Genomic DNA, 17,004 nt, shown 5'->3' on the forward strand with positions numbered 1-17,004 from the left:
ATAATTAACAATATAAATAACGGCGTTTATGTATTTCAACATTCAGTTGACAACGCAAAAAGCACCAGGTTTTACAGTAATATGGAGATATTTTTTCTAATGTTTTTGATAACACAAAACTTTAGTTCGCTCGTCCGCCCATAGAGTATCTAAAAAACTGAGAGGAAACACACCATCGATTAAGCATACTTAATTATACTATTCCTATGTATATCATCATCGTGCATTATCTAAATACGGTTTAAAGGCTAGACATGGTTTACATGAAGGAATTTTTGTTGTTAACCATTTGTTTCTCGTTCCTTTATACCAACTTTAAAACTGTTTTAAGGGGATATAACAATTTATTTGCGATATTTTACTGGTCCTCTGAAATTGTAACGAAAGAGTAAAGCAGAACCATTAAAATCGACCTAATGAAACATTAAATCAACATATACACAAACGCGACCAACACACATCTGACCAAGGTGTATATTTTACAATGATGAGAAGTCTACGGTGTAGATGGCGAGAATGCAGAAAATGAAAACAGCTGTTTTTGTTACCTAACAATCAAAGTACTGAATACTACTCACAGAAGACATGTAATGAGTTTAAACACAACAAATTATAACAAAAGTAAACTTTGGCCCAGTGTAGACACCACTGAACAGAGATGTGATTCATATACCTGTGTTACTTCATAACCACTAACTGGTTGCTTCATCAGACTTCTTCTCTGACTCGGCACATTTTTCTACATGATCTGTTTGGCAATTCCATTGTGATGCACCTTGATCTTGACTAAACGCTGCGCCGTGGATAAAAATGTTCTCGAATTTTTTAGTTTTGCTTTTTTTACTTCTTGCTATCTTAGGTCGTCTAGTTTTGAAAAATTGTAAGGGTGAAATGAATTAATAGATGTAAATCGTTTTGAGACCAGATCGAGTTCGTTTTGTCTATATTAATCAGGGTTGATTTGAAGAGTATGAGATACAGTAAAAATCTTGACATTTGCATAATGTCAACTTAAATCTTCAGGGCTATAAGTGGAAATATTTTTAAGGAAGAAGTGGTACTGAGCTACGTGTTCTTTAGTGTTCTTACGTGTCTTCTTCTGTTTAATGACATTCTACCGACTACTTGACTTGGTAGTACCAACTACCAAAGATAAAACATACTCATTGTGATGATAAGTCTATTCAAATACTTTCTATACAGTCAACTGGAACTGACATTTGAAATTTGGGTACTGAATAAAAACTACTGACTTGTATCTAGCATATTGTCCATTGACAACTGATGTTTGTCTTTTAGTTCCCACCAGAAAGTACTTTATTATGACTACTGAATGCTGCGAATTTACTACTGTCTAAATAATACTGCCTTTTAAAATACGTCACTGACCTGTCCATTCAATTCTGACTACTAAGTTTTTACCTAGCACAACCTACCGATTACAATTCTGACCAGTAGCTACTTTATTGTGTGTACTGAATACTGTACATTGGATTGGCCACTGACTACACCAAACTACAGATGGCTGACTAGTCCAAATCCACGAACTACTGACTTTTGTCCTAACTTAACTGACTGCAGCCTTCTGACTCTGTTCTGACTTAAAACTTCTTTGTTGCGTCTGCTAAGTTCATTGACTACTGTCTTCATAATACTCTCTACAGATTACTAGTAGCAAACTATTGACTTTTACTTCTCCTGACTACTGACTATAGACAGCTGACTACTAGCGGAGTGTGGTGTTCTACCAGTTAGCCCCGAGAGTAACTTCCTTACCGCAAGGTTGCCCCAAGGTGTGCAGCTTCACCCGTTTTCCTTTTATTACATTGATTGACCAATTAAGCGTTATTTGAGTCTCAAATTCGTTGTTTGGGTATTGGATGCGTCAGGGCAATATAAAACGACAAAGCTGTATGTTTATACCAGTTAGGAAATACTCATGAATTTATCTGTTTTATCCACTAAGAGAAAGATACCACTGTTGGTAGCACTGAATGAGAGAATTGCGAGACGTTGGCCACCATTTGTACTTGGGTATGAAGTACTTTGTACTTAGGGCATTAAAACTATTGAATTTTGGGATTGTGCATACAATGCCATTAGGCAGTGACATGATTCCCCTAGCTGGTACCAACCTAACAAAATTACAGTGTCTCGATTTTCTAGCAGAGTTGCAACGTCAGTACTTCTCCAGGTCTATTTCCACCTAAGTGTTTTTATCAAGTACCCAGCTGTTTTTATGTTTCGACTTTTAATAAATTATCCTGTCTAAAACCATTATGATCTTAGTCAGTAGCAATCGAACATCCCACTTTGCATACTCATCTTCACTGATATTGGTATTAAAATACGCACCCTAGGGTTTCGAGGTTGTAAAAGTTCAATTTCGTTTTTGTCTATAATATTTGTATGCCAAAAATACTATTTTGATACCAAACGAAACAATACAACCGAGTTAGGAAAGTGACTGTAACGGAACTCAGTTGTCATGGAAATTTTTCCCAACAGTTTATTGTTATGGCGTTGACTTTGGATACTGCAAGAAGACTTTCATTTTTTGTAAAATCTGAAGCTTTCTTATTTATATCTGTTTAATTCACGATTAGGGGTTTTTTGGATAAACCTTCCAGTATGTGATTAAATCTTATTTGTCGGTCCAGGTGAGAATTTTTCTAAATTTATCGTTTTATTTAACTGATGAAAGAGGGGGAGTTAAAAAAAGAGGGCAATTACTAACATTGTCCTTACGCAAGATGAATATGGTATATGCTATATAACCATATCATACCTAACCTAACCTAACTCACATAGGGGGAACTTTAATCATGGGGTTAAAAGAAAGACCCAAATAGTTTTAACGTCGGTGTATTATCATGACTCAATATAATGAAGGATTTAATTTAATGCAGTCAGAATGTATATTGAATTTTGTAGTATTTTACCAACCAACCCACGATTAATATTAGCATAGCTAAGTGCATTGTCAACAAGGTGTGGTTTCAACGGAACTAATATGTTTAGTTCATCATTGCATAACTCGCTAGAACAATCGCGATTTTGTTGTGCTAAAATGGTTATCAGGGAATGAGACTAATATAAAACTGTTTGTAAATAAATGCATACCCAATATTATCTAAATATTTACTATATTATGCAGATTTGTATATCCGTTTGTTTGCTTTGAAGTTTCTCCTACACTAACTGGTTTGAGATTTTAGACTAAAGTAGATCATAATAAATTAAATACTTATGCCATGAAATCTAATGTATTAAAAAACTTTTGCAACATTTATGACAGCTAGCCTGACCATAATATTGGATCGAATTGCACGCAGTTTGTACCAAAAGAAAGTTTATCGGTCCTATATGTGCAGGTTTTATTTGTATTTTGAAAATATTTATGTTAATTGGACCAAAAATGGAAATTCAATTTTTTTATGAAGATTTAACTTGGGCCAATTCTAAAGACAAGCATTTTATTGAAAACCTTTTTTTTCTCAGCTCGTGTGCATCGCAGGAAAATCTACGCATATGTTAGAAAGATACGACCTCTAGTTCTCTTAAATGTCCTACAAGCTGAAATATATTTTTTTGAAGTTGAGCTGTACCATAAAACCACACATACTACTTGGTTGACTTAAGTTGTTAGCTCTAATTTTACTTTAGCTGACTCGGCAAACTTCATGATAACAATGACTATGGCTGACTAGGCTGCAATTTCAGGAACTTGTACGAATCTGCAAGTGTCGTCAACTTGGATAATATACCACACACATCCATATACTAATTTATTTATGTGCCGTTCTACAAATATTTAGTCGTAAAACTACGTAATTTATAGTTATGTGTTATACATTGTTTTATTTAGTTTAGATATTTTAAAGCTTTGTTGATAAGCATATTAGAATAATGAATTTGTACTAACTTTCAACTCAAAGTTGCTTAAATCATTAATCGTTTCTCTTTTTATTTCAAGGTTAGTTTTGCAAGTCCCGTTTTGATAATAATTATAAACACAAGAATAAATTACAAACTTGACTTTTGACCGAACTCGTATGAACACATACTGCACAAATACACATTAACAAAATAAGTACACAAAATTGTTGTTTTATTTCTATTTCACCATCATTGTTATTACCTATTATAAACTAAACCTACAGTTGAACATAACCAACCCGCCACATTGAGCTTTAAAAGAGTGGAGACTCTAATTCCACCTAAGATTAATTTCAAGGGGTAGGGGAAACATTCGTACTATAGAGGTATTTTTAATTGATAGGTTCGTTTTATCGAGGTTTAATACTGCCATTATTTGTCTTATAGAGGTTTTTCCTCCCTCTGAGACAATGACTGGGGAAGGAAGAGGGATGGGTGGAGGTTTCAAGTTGAAACAAGCTTATTTTTTTGAAAACTACGTAGGATCATGAGAAATTCGTCTTATGTAGGTCGCATTCGTCTTTTAGAGGTTTTGTGCTAAGAATATTCGTTGTATAGAGGATCAGTCCTAGCCCATGTCACAAACAAATTCGTCTTATGGAGGTTTCAACTCTAATTACTACGTTGTACCATGGACAAAAAGAATTAAATATAGACTGTCAGTCGTACTGCGGTTACCATGGCTACCATAGGTTCTGGCGCACACCGCTGGGAGTGCCGTGTAGTTACGTAGCGCGTAGGCCGCTCCCAGCGGTGTGCGCCAGAACCTGTGGTAACTGATGCACAGCTGACGGTCTACAGTATATTTAATTCTTTTTGTGTATGGTTGTACAGAGGGGTTTTTGCATTGACCTTTATGAAAATTTCAATGGGATTTTAAAAAATCGTCTTATCGAGGAATTTGTTTTACCGAGGTTCGTACTAAGGTACCACTATTGAAAAGACCCAAAAGAAGAGAAAAATAGTCTATTTGCCTCTGTATTGTAAATGTTTCTCCACACAGTTCAGTTCCACTGTTCCCCTCTCTACATTGTTTACCAAGTTCTGCACGTGTATCGAATGTCAGTGTTTCTGTGAGTTGACACCTCGACATGGGATGCTGATACTCGCTGACGTTGCCTCATAATTACTCGTCTGTTCTGAGGCAACTCGCCTTGACTGTCACCTTGGACTACTTATCTCTCCACAAAAACTTATATCACAAACACTGGTAGGTGTTTCCGCGTCTGGGCTCTCAAAGTCGATCTTTCATGCTTCTGATTTCTTAAGTCTAACTTGGTTAATTTTGTTAGTAACCTTATTTAGACTTGGAACTTATTTATCTTATATGTTTACGTATACACACGCACACATTTATATTTAGAAACGTTCAATCTAATTTGGATGTATACACCTAGAACTTGTCAATCCCAATCATAAATTTCTTTTAACAATAAAATTCAACACTCCTCAAATGCATTGTTAAAAAATAGTTAAAGTACCCAAGACAACTCTAAAATCATATATAGACCTTTACCTAGAAAGTCTTTCATTATGATACCTCCAAAGCAAAGCTTCAAACTGAAATTAAGGTCAGGTCTTTTAAAGCAGTCTTTTATCATTTTTCCCATTTCAAAAATACATAATTTGTAAGACAAATATTTGTATTATAAGCCATTTTTAAATATTACTTTGTAGGATTGCAATCCATAGCTCTTTTTCTTTTCTTAACATTTTAAGTATAATCTGTATAATCTATGCCATTATACTGCAGTAATTTTTCTTTCATAGGGATCAGTATAATCTATGCTTTTATGCAGTGATATCTCTGCCATTTCGATCATTGTAATCTATGCCATTTTGTGCAGTGATATCTCTTTCATATGGATCAGTATAATCTATGCTTTTATGCAGTGATATCTCCGCCATTTGGATCATTGTAATCTATGCCATTTTGTGCAGTGATATCTCTTTCATATGGATCAGTATAATCTATGCTTTTATGCAGTGATATCTCCGCCATTTGGACCATTATAATCTATGCCATTTTGTGCAGTGATATCTCTTTCATATGGATCAGTATTATCTATGCTTTTATATGCAGTGATATTTCTGCCATTTAGATCGTTGTAATCGATGCTATTATACTGCAGTGATATCTCTTTCATAGGGATCAGTATAATCTATGCTTTTATATACAGTGATATATCTTTCACTAGGATCTATCAATGCTAATTTGTAAAATTGTATCATTCAGGAGTATCGATAATCTGTATTTTCTCCCTGTCTTAGCAGAGTTTAAATCGTCCCTGTATTTTCTACAGTATCACTTTCGGGATCACTATAATCTATGCCATTTCGGTGACAGAAAACAAGAAGCATAACAGATTTAGCCACAGATGCTGATGAGGTTAGGTGACTGGCAAGATGTGATGATGTGATATCGAGGGCCAGGGGGTGCGGGGGATGGGGGGGGGGGGTGTTTGTCAAACCGGACATCAGACAAACCCCGCGGCAGAGGAACTTACCTTGGTAAACAAAGTTCTGCAACGACGACGAAATGTGAAAACGATCGCGCAACTTGTTTGGCGACGCCTTGAGCTAAGATTGCTTCATTGTCACTGCGGTGCGAATTTCCAGGTTTACTAGGGTTTCCTTTGTATATTGAATGAACCAGTGTTTAATATTATTTCTTAAAGAATATTCCAATGTATTCGTCATTTATGAATGACCAACTGGTGACGCCTCTTCGTCATTAATCACTGCAGTCATTCTATATTCAGGTTATATGGATAACCTGCATATATAATTAAAACCTTAGCATCAAACTAATTTCCCAAGCATATGCTACCTTCAGGAATAGCTCTTGGACTAAACAAAATCCAACGTTCTCCCAAGGATAAACCATCCAATTACGTAGTATTCCGACTAATTATCAGGTTGTGGTTATTAAATTTTATGGTTTCAACAATTTTACTGGGATCCCGGATCTTTTGCTGAGTGAGGTTTTATAAATCAGAGTTTTCACTTCACTATTTTGCAGTTAATTTACTATCTCGATTTAGTTAATTATTTACAATTAATAGAATTGGAGTAGGTTGCATTGAATTGTCTATACTGGATGTGCCAGATGAGATTAGCTGTATTCTATTTTATTAAACAAGAACGTCATTGAATGAGCCACTCATAAAAACTGTGAGTGCTGTCACAGCTCTATTTGTTTTTGTGATAATTTAGCGTATTTTACAGAAATCGGCAATTAAAAAAAAAATTTCATCTGTGCACTTTGGTGCACTTTGGGTGGCTTAATTTAACTACTGTATGTCCATTTTGATCGTAAAGCTGACAACAACTTTAACATCGGGTTAGAATAACTACAACTAGTTCCAACAATAGGTTATCGGAGGGTAAAACAATGGTTCATAAAAGGTAGATTCTCATTTCCCCTTCATTTACAGCTATTAATGTCAACAATGGAAAGATTATAATTTTTTTTTGATTTGGTTATGGTCTTCGCCACTGAGCTAGGGGTCTGGAGGCAGCACTGAATCAGATGATTGCCAGACGTTGGCCGCCATTTTTCCTAAGGGATAAAGTATATTGTACTTAGAACATTTGAACTAGTATTAGGAGACTGTGGGATTGTACATACACAAAGCCATGCACTGATTCCTCTAGTTTGTACCAAAATAATTTAATTTACAGCGTCTGCACTTTCTAGCAGAGTTGCAGTGCCAGTGCTACATCCAGTTGTTATTCTAGCTCAGTGGTCTTCTTGGTCAATTTTGACAGACTTGGAGACTTGATATTTAAATGGCTACCACACTGCAAGAAAATGCGTTTTTGTGTCGGAGATAGCTCGAACTGAAGCAGTTGCGACTGTTTAACATTTAACTTGACTTCCCCACCTGACGAAAACGGTTATGAAAGGAGTATCTTTATGATCTTTTCGGAAGTTTCGAAGTTTCGCCACCACTGCCAATAACACTATTAGTTTGGAGACTACCGGCAGCACCGTGTCCTTGGTGTACACTGTACAGGTCCACACCGCCTCCATTGTCAGTCTAGAAACGTGAGTCACGACCTATCGTTATGCAACAATTACGTATCAATACAAACTACAGAACATCGCTTAAGCCAATAATAACAGCTTTAAGGAAGGATAAGAGAAAAAGTACAGGTTGGGGACTCTGTATTTAGGAATTAAAAGAGTAAACAAACGGAGATAAGTGACAAGGAAATTCGCTATCGAAGTACAATTGACTCTCATCAATCCGACACCTTGGATTACCGGATTGGAATTATATCCTATAAACTCGGGAAATTCACTTTAAGATGTTCACTCTATTTCTATGCCTAAGTTCTTTGAACATTGGGGGTTTGAAGGACCATTTTTGGAATCGTTTTACAAAAGCGTTGTTTTATTATTCACTAGCTGGTCCGACAGACGTCGTCCTGTCCTGATGTGGTTTTATGTCAAATGCTCGTTCCATTTAAATATGAGTTCTCATAAGGTTAACATGGGAAACTCCAGAGCCACTGGGGCGGAGCCCTTTTGACGAATCTGCACCAAACTTCACACAAACCATCCTTGAATAATGCTTAATAATGCCTGAAAGTTTCATTACGATCTGTCGAGCGGTTTCAGAGTCCATAAAGGACAAGCAAACAACCAAACATACATTGGATTCTATATTAAAACAGCTACCTGCATATTATGCGTATTTTTTAACTGTTCATCTGAATATGAAAGCAAGGTGGTTGTCGAATAAATTATATCTGCTGTAACTTTATTCGTAATTATTAATTAAAACCAAATTATCACGTTTCGAACAACCAAAAAGCGATTGACTCTTCTCAGGATCAAACCGATGACCTTCTCACTACTAAGTAAGAACAATGACCTCTCAGTTACCCAGCTAAATCAATGAATAGTTGAGTACCTGGAATATAGGTGCTCGCTTAGGTAGCTTACGGTCAAGAGGTTGCTGTTTTGATCATCAGAAAAGTCTAAATTATCAGCTGTCCTTGATCAATGGGATTTTTAATTACCACAGCTGAAGAAACAGCTGATCTTTGTCAGTTACAAACTGTCGTCTCATTAATTCAACTTCATTGTTAACTCATCTTCGCTTTAAAATACGCGGGTATTTCGGCTTCGTAAAAATATTTCAACACAAATCAAAATCTAGAACTGGAAATTTATCTAACTAAGACTCATTTACACATGGAATTCCCGAATGTGTTAGACTGTCACGTACTATCAAGATTTAATTTACTTCAGAATTAACTAGGATGAAATAATTTTACTAACCTAAAAACACATGTTTCTTCTTTAGCCTATTTGTTTAAAAACCTCGTTACTCATAATTACACTTCAATCTTGTGAAAGACTATTTACTTTTTTGTAAAGAAAACCACTAGTAATTTCCTTGCATGCGCAAGTTTTGCAATTTCTGCTCCACACTACTCATCATGTTCTTAGTAGCGAACATTCATTGCTTTAGTGTCCATAGATGTATGAATCAACGTTCTGCTTACTGATTAAAGACAAATGACGAATGACTTTTTAGAGTGTTACAACGTGATCTTGTTTAGAATGGAGAGCCTTCTAATGCTTCTCCAGAACATATGCCTTGTTGTAAGCGGAGCTTCGCCAAGTGCTTAAAGTATTATGAAGCAGAACATGTGAATTACGAATTAGCAAACAGGTTTAACACTGGGTCATTACTGTACTCCGTATTTGACTAATTGACTCATGTAGAATGTTCATGGCAAAACAAAATTCGAATTAATTGCATTAAATATAGAAAATTCTATTCACCAGAGGAATTATCTTTTTCGTTTCTGATGGGTGAACCTATAGGTTATTACCTTGAGGTGGGCTCGGTATGATCAAATCAATGACTAATTGCAAAAACAGTTCGTGATTGACGGGGATTGAACCCTGTTCTCCAGGATCGAGGGCCCGCGCCCTAACCACTAAATCAGCTGTGCAATTATAATGTTTCACTGATTGCAGGAAAACGTTTTAGGTTTTCAGCAGTTTTTCCTCAAACAACTCACGTTGCAATTTGTTCGAGAATCATGCTTACTGTTGATTATCTTGGTAAAGATAATTGACTTACGTAATTCGTTGAGAAAGACAAAGAAAAAATGCAAAAAATACTGTGAGTGTTGTTGTTGAATTTTTGTTTGACAGTTTTCTCTTTAATTTTGATAGCTTCCATCGCTTTGAAATTACGTTCCCATCGAATGTAAACCATTAGGTAAAAAAACACTTCATTTTTCTTTTTACCATTCTAGGAAAATGTTTTAATGACAAGAACGCATAAAAAACAAATGAAATGTTGATATTACTTTACTGCCTTATGTTATGTCTCTGCTGATATTACTGAATTGCATTGCTGCACTGGTCTTATATCTTCTTGCAACTATAAATGGTTCTGATGGTACTGCAGCAGGGTAGTAATATTTCTACATCTGTAGTTAGTATTATATTGCTGAAAATTGGTCAAAAGAGGAGGTAGATTGTGCTTAATTGTGCAACATATTTATACAGAATAGCTGCATTGTGCTCATTTTATTTCGGAATAGCAGAAATTCTCTGAAATTGCTACAGAGCTATCTTGTGGTTATTGTGTCCAAAGATCTGTAGAATAGCTGCTGCATTGTGCCCAAATTGCTGCAGAGTATAGGCATATTCTGTGTTGTGAGAATATCTCTGCAGAGAATCTGGATTGTGCTCAATTGCTGCAGTGTGACTGCAGACTGCAGCAAGAGCAGTTCAGTGACCAGCCAACCACTTTGTCTTGGCCGCCATTCGACTTTCTCACGGCTCTCGCTAGCGTCCTTTGTTGTTTACACTTGCACTTTCAATGTTGATATCGCCTCTGTTACATTTAGTAGCCTATATTATAAAATCTATTAAAAATATGTATATGAAATACGCGTAGATATATTCTTATCTTCTAGGATAAGTGGTTTAAATGTAACCTTGGCTATCTTTACGGTAATTCTGAATTAGTCATCACCCAAAGTAGTGAATTTTAAAATATCAATTTCTCAAATTCAAACGTTTTGGTTTGAAACATAGTTTATAAACTCTCTTAATAATGACCTGCTTACCAACGCAATTATTTTGTTTATTTGCTATATTTATTGAGATTAGTCTGGTAAATGATTCCCATTATATAGAACAATCGGGTAATTTATTACTAAACAAAACTGCTGGGTCAGCAGGCATTTAAAATACAAGTATTTCAAAAACGTGCATTTTCCACAGAAACCAGTTTCAAACATCTGTTTAAGAGTTATATAATCTCGTATTTGAATCGTAATCCCGAAAATGTTAAGGTCCGAAATAGCCCTTGGTGTCTAGAGTTGTTTCCTTATTCGCAGTAAACACAGCTGGTACAATTCCGCGTTCCTACAGCTGATGTGGGAAAGTTCCGCAGTTAAAAATCTCTCAAAAAGCGGCAATTAGGCGGGATGCGCTGAGCCGCTCAAGGTGAACTGGCGGGAGAAGGCTGCTACAGCACTGCCTGTTGTATCTCATGTTGTGTCCTTGTAATCGTCAGCTGTAGGAGAATACTATATAAAATACAAGCAATTGATAATGATTATGTAAACAGTTAAAGCTGATTTAACGGGTTTTAGTGGAGTGAGATCTTCGATCCAGACAATCCATGATGATTTTTTGCTCTTGACGTTCAAAGAGTGGAACCAAGCTGTCTGCTTCGGTTAAAGGGTTCAAATTCTTCATTTACAATCATACAACACAAAATTTCGGATACAAAGAGACAATAATATATAACACTAATATATTTTAGAACCATCAACAGGTAATTGAACAGAGTATTCAGTTATAGACAAAAATTAAAAAATTAAGCAGCAACTAACAGGTCATTAATATAAGAGTATAGAACGATAAGTTGGCAGGTTTCTTATTGAAAGAGGAGTTAGGCTAGCGAAATAGTTGCGCCCCTTCCTTTTTCCATGCAAAAATGTTTATCTTCCGCGCGCCCCCAAAAACCTAAAGCCCATTCGCAAAAGAAGCCCAGAGAGGAGGAAGTTAAAGTGCTTCAGACATTGATTTCTATATTCTGTTCCTTGTGAAACTAATCTTACATGTATTAGTATAGGTGGTTGGAAACCTAACCTCATATTTTAAAGAACATATCTGCCTACAATCTATCCTCCACCTTTCCTCCAAATCTCTATCACCTCACAGCTTGTGGAAGTTATCCACTCATTTTTTTCTAAGTCTGCCTTTTGGTTCAAGCAGATTCACCAAATGCCTTGATCATTCACCCCTCCATCACTTCTTCCTTTTGCAAATTGAACAAAAAAATAACGTGGTTCGTCTTTGTTACAGGGAAGGAAACAACACGATGGACTCTCCGGACTTGGTGGTCGGAGGTGCGGTGACGGTGGACCAACGTAATGGCAAGACACACCCGCCTTTGCAGACCCAGCAGAGCACTGTGTGGACCCGACGACAGAACGCTGTCAGCGTGAGACATGCGTTCAAACACTACGGACCCAGCCACCACCCCAACCATGTGTTGAGCAACCTCAACATGACCGTGGCCAAGGGGACCATGTGAGTACAGTAGAATCTAGGTCTAGAATAAATACTTGATCTGTCACAGGCCCGCAGTTGGCATGTGACGCGCTAAGGGGACGAGAGATATTTGCGCTTCTCTCCACCCCTTCCATTCAGGGGATTTTTTCTCTCTTGCGCCCCCAATCCAAAAACCTCTTGCGTCACTTGATCCCAATGGGTTTATTTATCAAGACACGGATCTGTCAAGTGAACTGTTTGTAGCAGATGTAAACCTCTATTAACCATCATCTGTGGGATCAGGACTATAGTTAACTGAATAAACTGATAGCAAACATTCCACTATAAATTACTACAGCTTGAAAAATTTGGGCTGAAGAGACCTAGAATTTCCCCAACAGCATTGCTGACTGCAACATTATGATCATGATTCATGATCCTGTCTTCCTCCAGCGTGAGCGTTACATGGTACATGATAGTGAGAGGGAAAGGAGTGCAAGGGAGAAGCTACTAGTGCTAGACACCAGTTACTAGTCGTAGACACTAGTCGCTAGTGCTAAGTGTACAATTGAATGCTTCCTTCGTCCCTTACTTATCTGTTGATCACTTAACAGATTAGGTAATCCAAACCATTTTCAAATAGTCCAGTGATGAAAGGCTTAATCATGAAATTTGAGGCTAACACCCTTTTGTCCTGTTGATCTTTTGTCCTGGATAAAACTGTCCTTTTACAAGTTTTCATTGCATACGATAAATTTTGCATACCGTAATAGTTCAAATATTGCAATTACATTCTTAAACGTTAGAAAAACTTTAAATTCAAAACTGCACCTAGCTGCCCTTGACCTGGGTTTAATGAGCGTGAGTAATGAATCACACCCAGTAAAGAAAGCTTTCATCTCATTCATTCTCTATTGTACACAAGGCACAATAGATTTGTTTAAGTACTTGCCTTGTAGTCTGCAGATTGCCATTTGATTCTTAAACGTTTGTAACGCCATTCAAGGCTGAAAACTGGACCTAGCTGTCCTTGACCATTAGTTTAATGATCATGAAGAATCTGCTTCTCAGCTAGTAACATAGTTAACATCTTATTCATTTACCACTTCACTTATTTATCTCCACTATTTACACCCCTGGCCTGGATTGTCAACATTGTAGTTACAACCAGGAGTCAACCGTGATACACCTGAATGGTACCCTGGATTTTTGTTACTGCAATACAGCTTTTACGCCCCCCTCAAATTTATTAAATTATTTGAAAACGGGTTAAATGCTGTTTGAAGATTAAAATGCTGCTTGAAATTTTTGTGTTTTCATATATTTCTAGGAAGTCAAACTAATCAAAACAATAAGGTAAAAAAGAACTTTTTGGGAAGTTCTGGGAAAAATTTGACACTGTGTTATAGTGCAGTCAGTCCATATAGGAAGTGGTACCTGACCACGTGTGTCTGCAATGTGACGCCAATGACAAGTGACTTTGCCAAGGTCAAGGTGTCAATATTTACCCAGAATCCTCCAATCATCCCGCAGGTGTTAGTTTATGATGATTTGCACAGAGGTCAGGGCTGCGTCACAAAGAGTGCTTGACAACGTTTTTGCAGTCTCATCAAGTACTGTTGATTTTTTAGCGGAGTTAAATCTTGATCATCAAAATGACGTTTTGATGTATACTTGATTCCTAGCAGGTTAAGGGGCTTCTAAGCACTACTGTATGATACTATAGATGTACCTATTTCAACCAAAATATGAGTGATGTGAGTGGTTCTTTAGCCATGATGCTTTATTGAAAAATCCCAATGATCAAGAACAGATGGGTCAAGTACCATCAAACTGACTTACTCACTACAATACTATTGACTTAATACTGACTTTTCTCAGAACAAAAATGGCAACCTTCTCTTGGGAAAGCACCAGAATATTTATGGCTCTACTCATCCATCCAACTTAATGGTTGAATGTTTGTTTTTTAGGAGAGAAACAGTGTCTTGAATTCTGTGCCTCTGATATTCCTAGATCACTCATCCCATCTTGCGCTAGTAGAATAGATAATATTCTATCTTCAGCTATACATTATCCACAAAACTATAATGCAGTTTAGGATGTGGAAGTTGCCCTCACCTTACTTTCATATTCAGCTTGAAATACACACCCAAGTTTGTGTTGCTGCCTCAAAGGATTGATAACAAGAAGTATGCCTAATCACAAAGAAGTAAAGTACAGAGGAAACCTTCAATGGCAAGTTATGTCTAGCACTAGTCGCATATAGTGCCTATAGGGCAAATTCCTTCTCCGTCCCCTTACCCTCATGTACTACAACGCTCACGGTGAAGGAAGACCTGAGTCTTCTGCGATAGGAATTTCCTGACAATGCTCACCGCTGGGCTCCTCTTTGCTTGTCTCAAGTATATTTCCAGCACAACATACTACGGCTGAAAGCACACGATCATCCCATAAGCGAGTTGCCTCTGTACTTACTTCTCTGTTCCTAATACTTTACTTCTCATCTTTCTCCCAATATTCTTCTAACTCATGTAATGTTTCAGCTATGGACTGTTGGGAGCCAGTGGTTGTGGTAAGACAACACTACTCAGCTGCATTGTTGGCCGACGACGACTCGACACCGGTGAAATCTGGGTGTTGGGCGGCAAACCCGGCACCAAGGGCTCTGGCGTGCCGGGCAGAAGAGTAGGCTACATGCCACAGGTGAGTCAAACATTAGTGTTACCTTTGACTATTAATAGAAGTATAGGCATCCCATATCCATGTTAAATATGATGTAGCCAATTTCAAAAAGAAACTGGATGTATAGTAGTTGAATTGAGTTACCAACAGTGTCCCCTGTGTCCTGATGATTTCTATTCAACAGACCAACTTTTGAACTAAGCTAAACCCAAAAGTCAACTTAATGTCCACTATTGCATATCATTTGCGTTAGACGCCTGAGGACTCCTGCAGGGCTGTTGTAATAAATTGACCTGATGGGCCTAGGCTCAGGGGCACAAGAGGTTTTAGGTTCGTTGGGTGCGCAAGGAAGAGAAAAATTCTTTCACCCTTGGTGGGCAGGGGCGCAATTATCTTTTGGGCCCACTCATTATCTGCGGGCCTGCGCTCCTGGCCCCTGCTCCAACTCCTGGGCCCCTGAATCCAACAACAGTCTTCTCAGGAGTCAGGAATAAACTTGTTTTTATGAATGCGGTAAATAGAATGTATAGTTGATTATCAATATTCATCTAGGTTTTTGGTTCCAGGAAATCGCCCTGTACGGAGAGTTCTCAATAAAAGAAACCATGATGTACTTCGGCTGGATCTTTGGCATGGAGACACCTGAGATCAATGACAGACTACAGTTTCTGCTCAACTTCCTCGATCTGCCTAGTCAAAACAGGCTCGTCAAAAACCTCAGGTCAGATTAAGATTGCATAGTATGTTTGATTAATTGAGGCATCTGATCAGTATGTCTTAAAAATATAAATAAACTTGTCCACACACACACACACACACACACACACACACACACACACACAATTTTAAATAAACAATTTAAGATTTAAAACCTCTTCTAAGATTAACCAACAAGTTTGCGCTTACATTATTACAAATGTACCAATAATATTATGGTAAATTTCACTAATATTCCCAAAATTTACCTGTTTTGGGACAACATGATGTGTAATGCGAGGCAACTTTATGTAAATAGTATATTCCAGCACTAGAGGCTAAGGTGACTCATTTTCAAGTCTAGTTTAATGACCGAAGCGAAGCTAAATTGAGCGAGGGTTGAAAAGAAATTTTAGCCCGTGTGATGAACTAATTTTTGTCAAATAGTATCATTCTTTAAGGTTACCAAAACCAATTCACAAGACGTAAATTTTGTACATTTACCAATATAATATTTTGTCCATATGTCTATTGTCAACAAAAGCCCAGTTCAGCAGCGTGGTTCGCAAATGTCTGCTCTCGAGGCGGTGCTCCTAATCACACTGTGCAGTTGGTCGCACACTGCGTCACTAGGAAAACAGTCTCATTGGTTTCAAAGATATCGGTGGCTCCGGCAAACATGGAGCATGAAGCATGCTGCTTAATCATGTCACTAGGAATAACCGATTTAGCCAAGATCTAGCCGTTGTGGCATTATTTTCCTATTTCTTCACATATATTTTGTTGCAGTGGAGGCCAACAGCGTAGAGTGTCATTTGCTGTTGCTCTCATGCATGACCCAGAGCTGCTCATCCTGGACGAACCCACAGTCGGAGTAGACCCACTGCTGAGACAAAGGTAACAAGATCCGTCCACAACCTCTTCTCGGTCCTGAAAAATTCAAAATTATATTGGTTTGAAGGCCAAGATGTTCTTAATCATTGGGCTAATAAATGATCCTGGTAAAAGAACCAGCCGAACTCAGATAGTAACAGAACTATTATTTCATTTAACACGCATTGCTTAATCAATATTTGCTTAAAATACACTTCCTGTCATTTACTGAATGGTCTCACCACAGACAATGGAATAAACCTTAA

At 37.3% G+C, this 17,004-nt stretch overlaps 1 protein-coding gene across 3 annotated transcripts in view; it reads left to right on the top strand.

The window, feature by feature from the left end:
* LOC128993477 (ABC transporter G family member 23) overlaps positions 1-17,004 on the top strand; it is a 112,074-nt gene that overhangs the window by 82,846 nt on the left and 12,224 nt on the right. For all 3 annotated transcript variants that reach the window (XM_054417395.1, XM_054417415.1, XM_054417404.1), the window contains exons 2-5: positions 12,296-12,523; positions 15,031-15,190; positions 15,736-15,890; positions 16,655-16,762. In XM_054417395.1, coding sequence (XP_054273370.1) covers positions 12,296-12,523; positions 15,031-15,190; positions 15,736-15,890; positions 16,655-16,762 — 651 coding nt within the window. The remainder of the gene's footprint in view (positions 1-12,295; positions 12,524-15,030; positions 15,191-15,735; positions 15,891-16,654; positions 16,763-17,004) is intronic.

The sequence above is a fragment of the Macrosteles quadrilineatus genome, unplaced genomic scaffold, assembly GCF_028750875.1.
Source record: "Macrosteles quadrilineatus isolate MER2022 unplaced genomic scaffold, UCM_ALF_1.0 Scaffold_1__1_contigs__length_201487025, whole genome shotgun sequence".
Lineage (NCBI taxonomy): Eukaryota > Metazoa > Arthropoda > Insecta > Hemiptera > Cicadellidae > Macrosteles > Macrosteles quadrilineatus.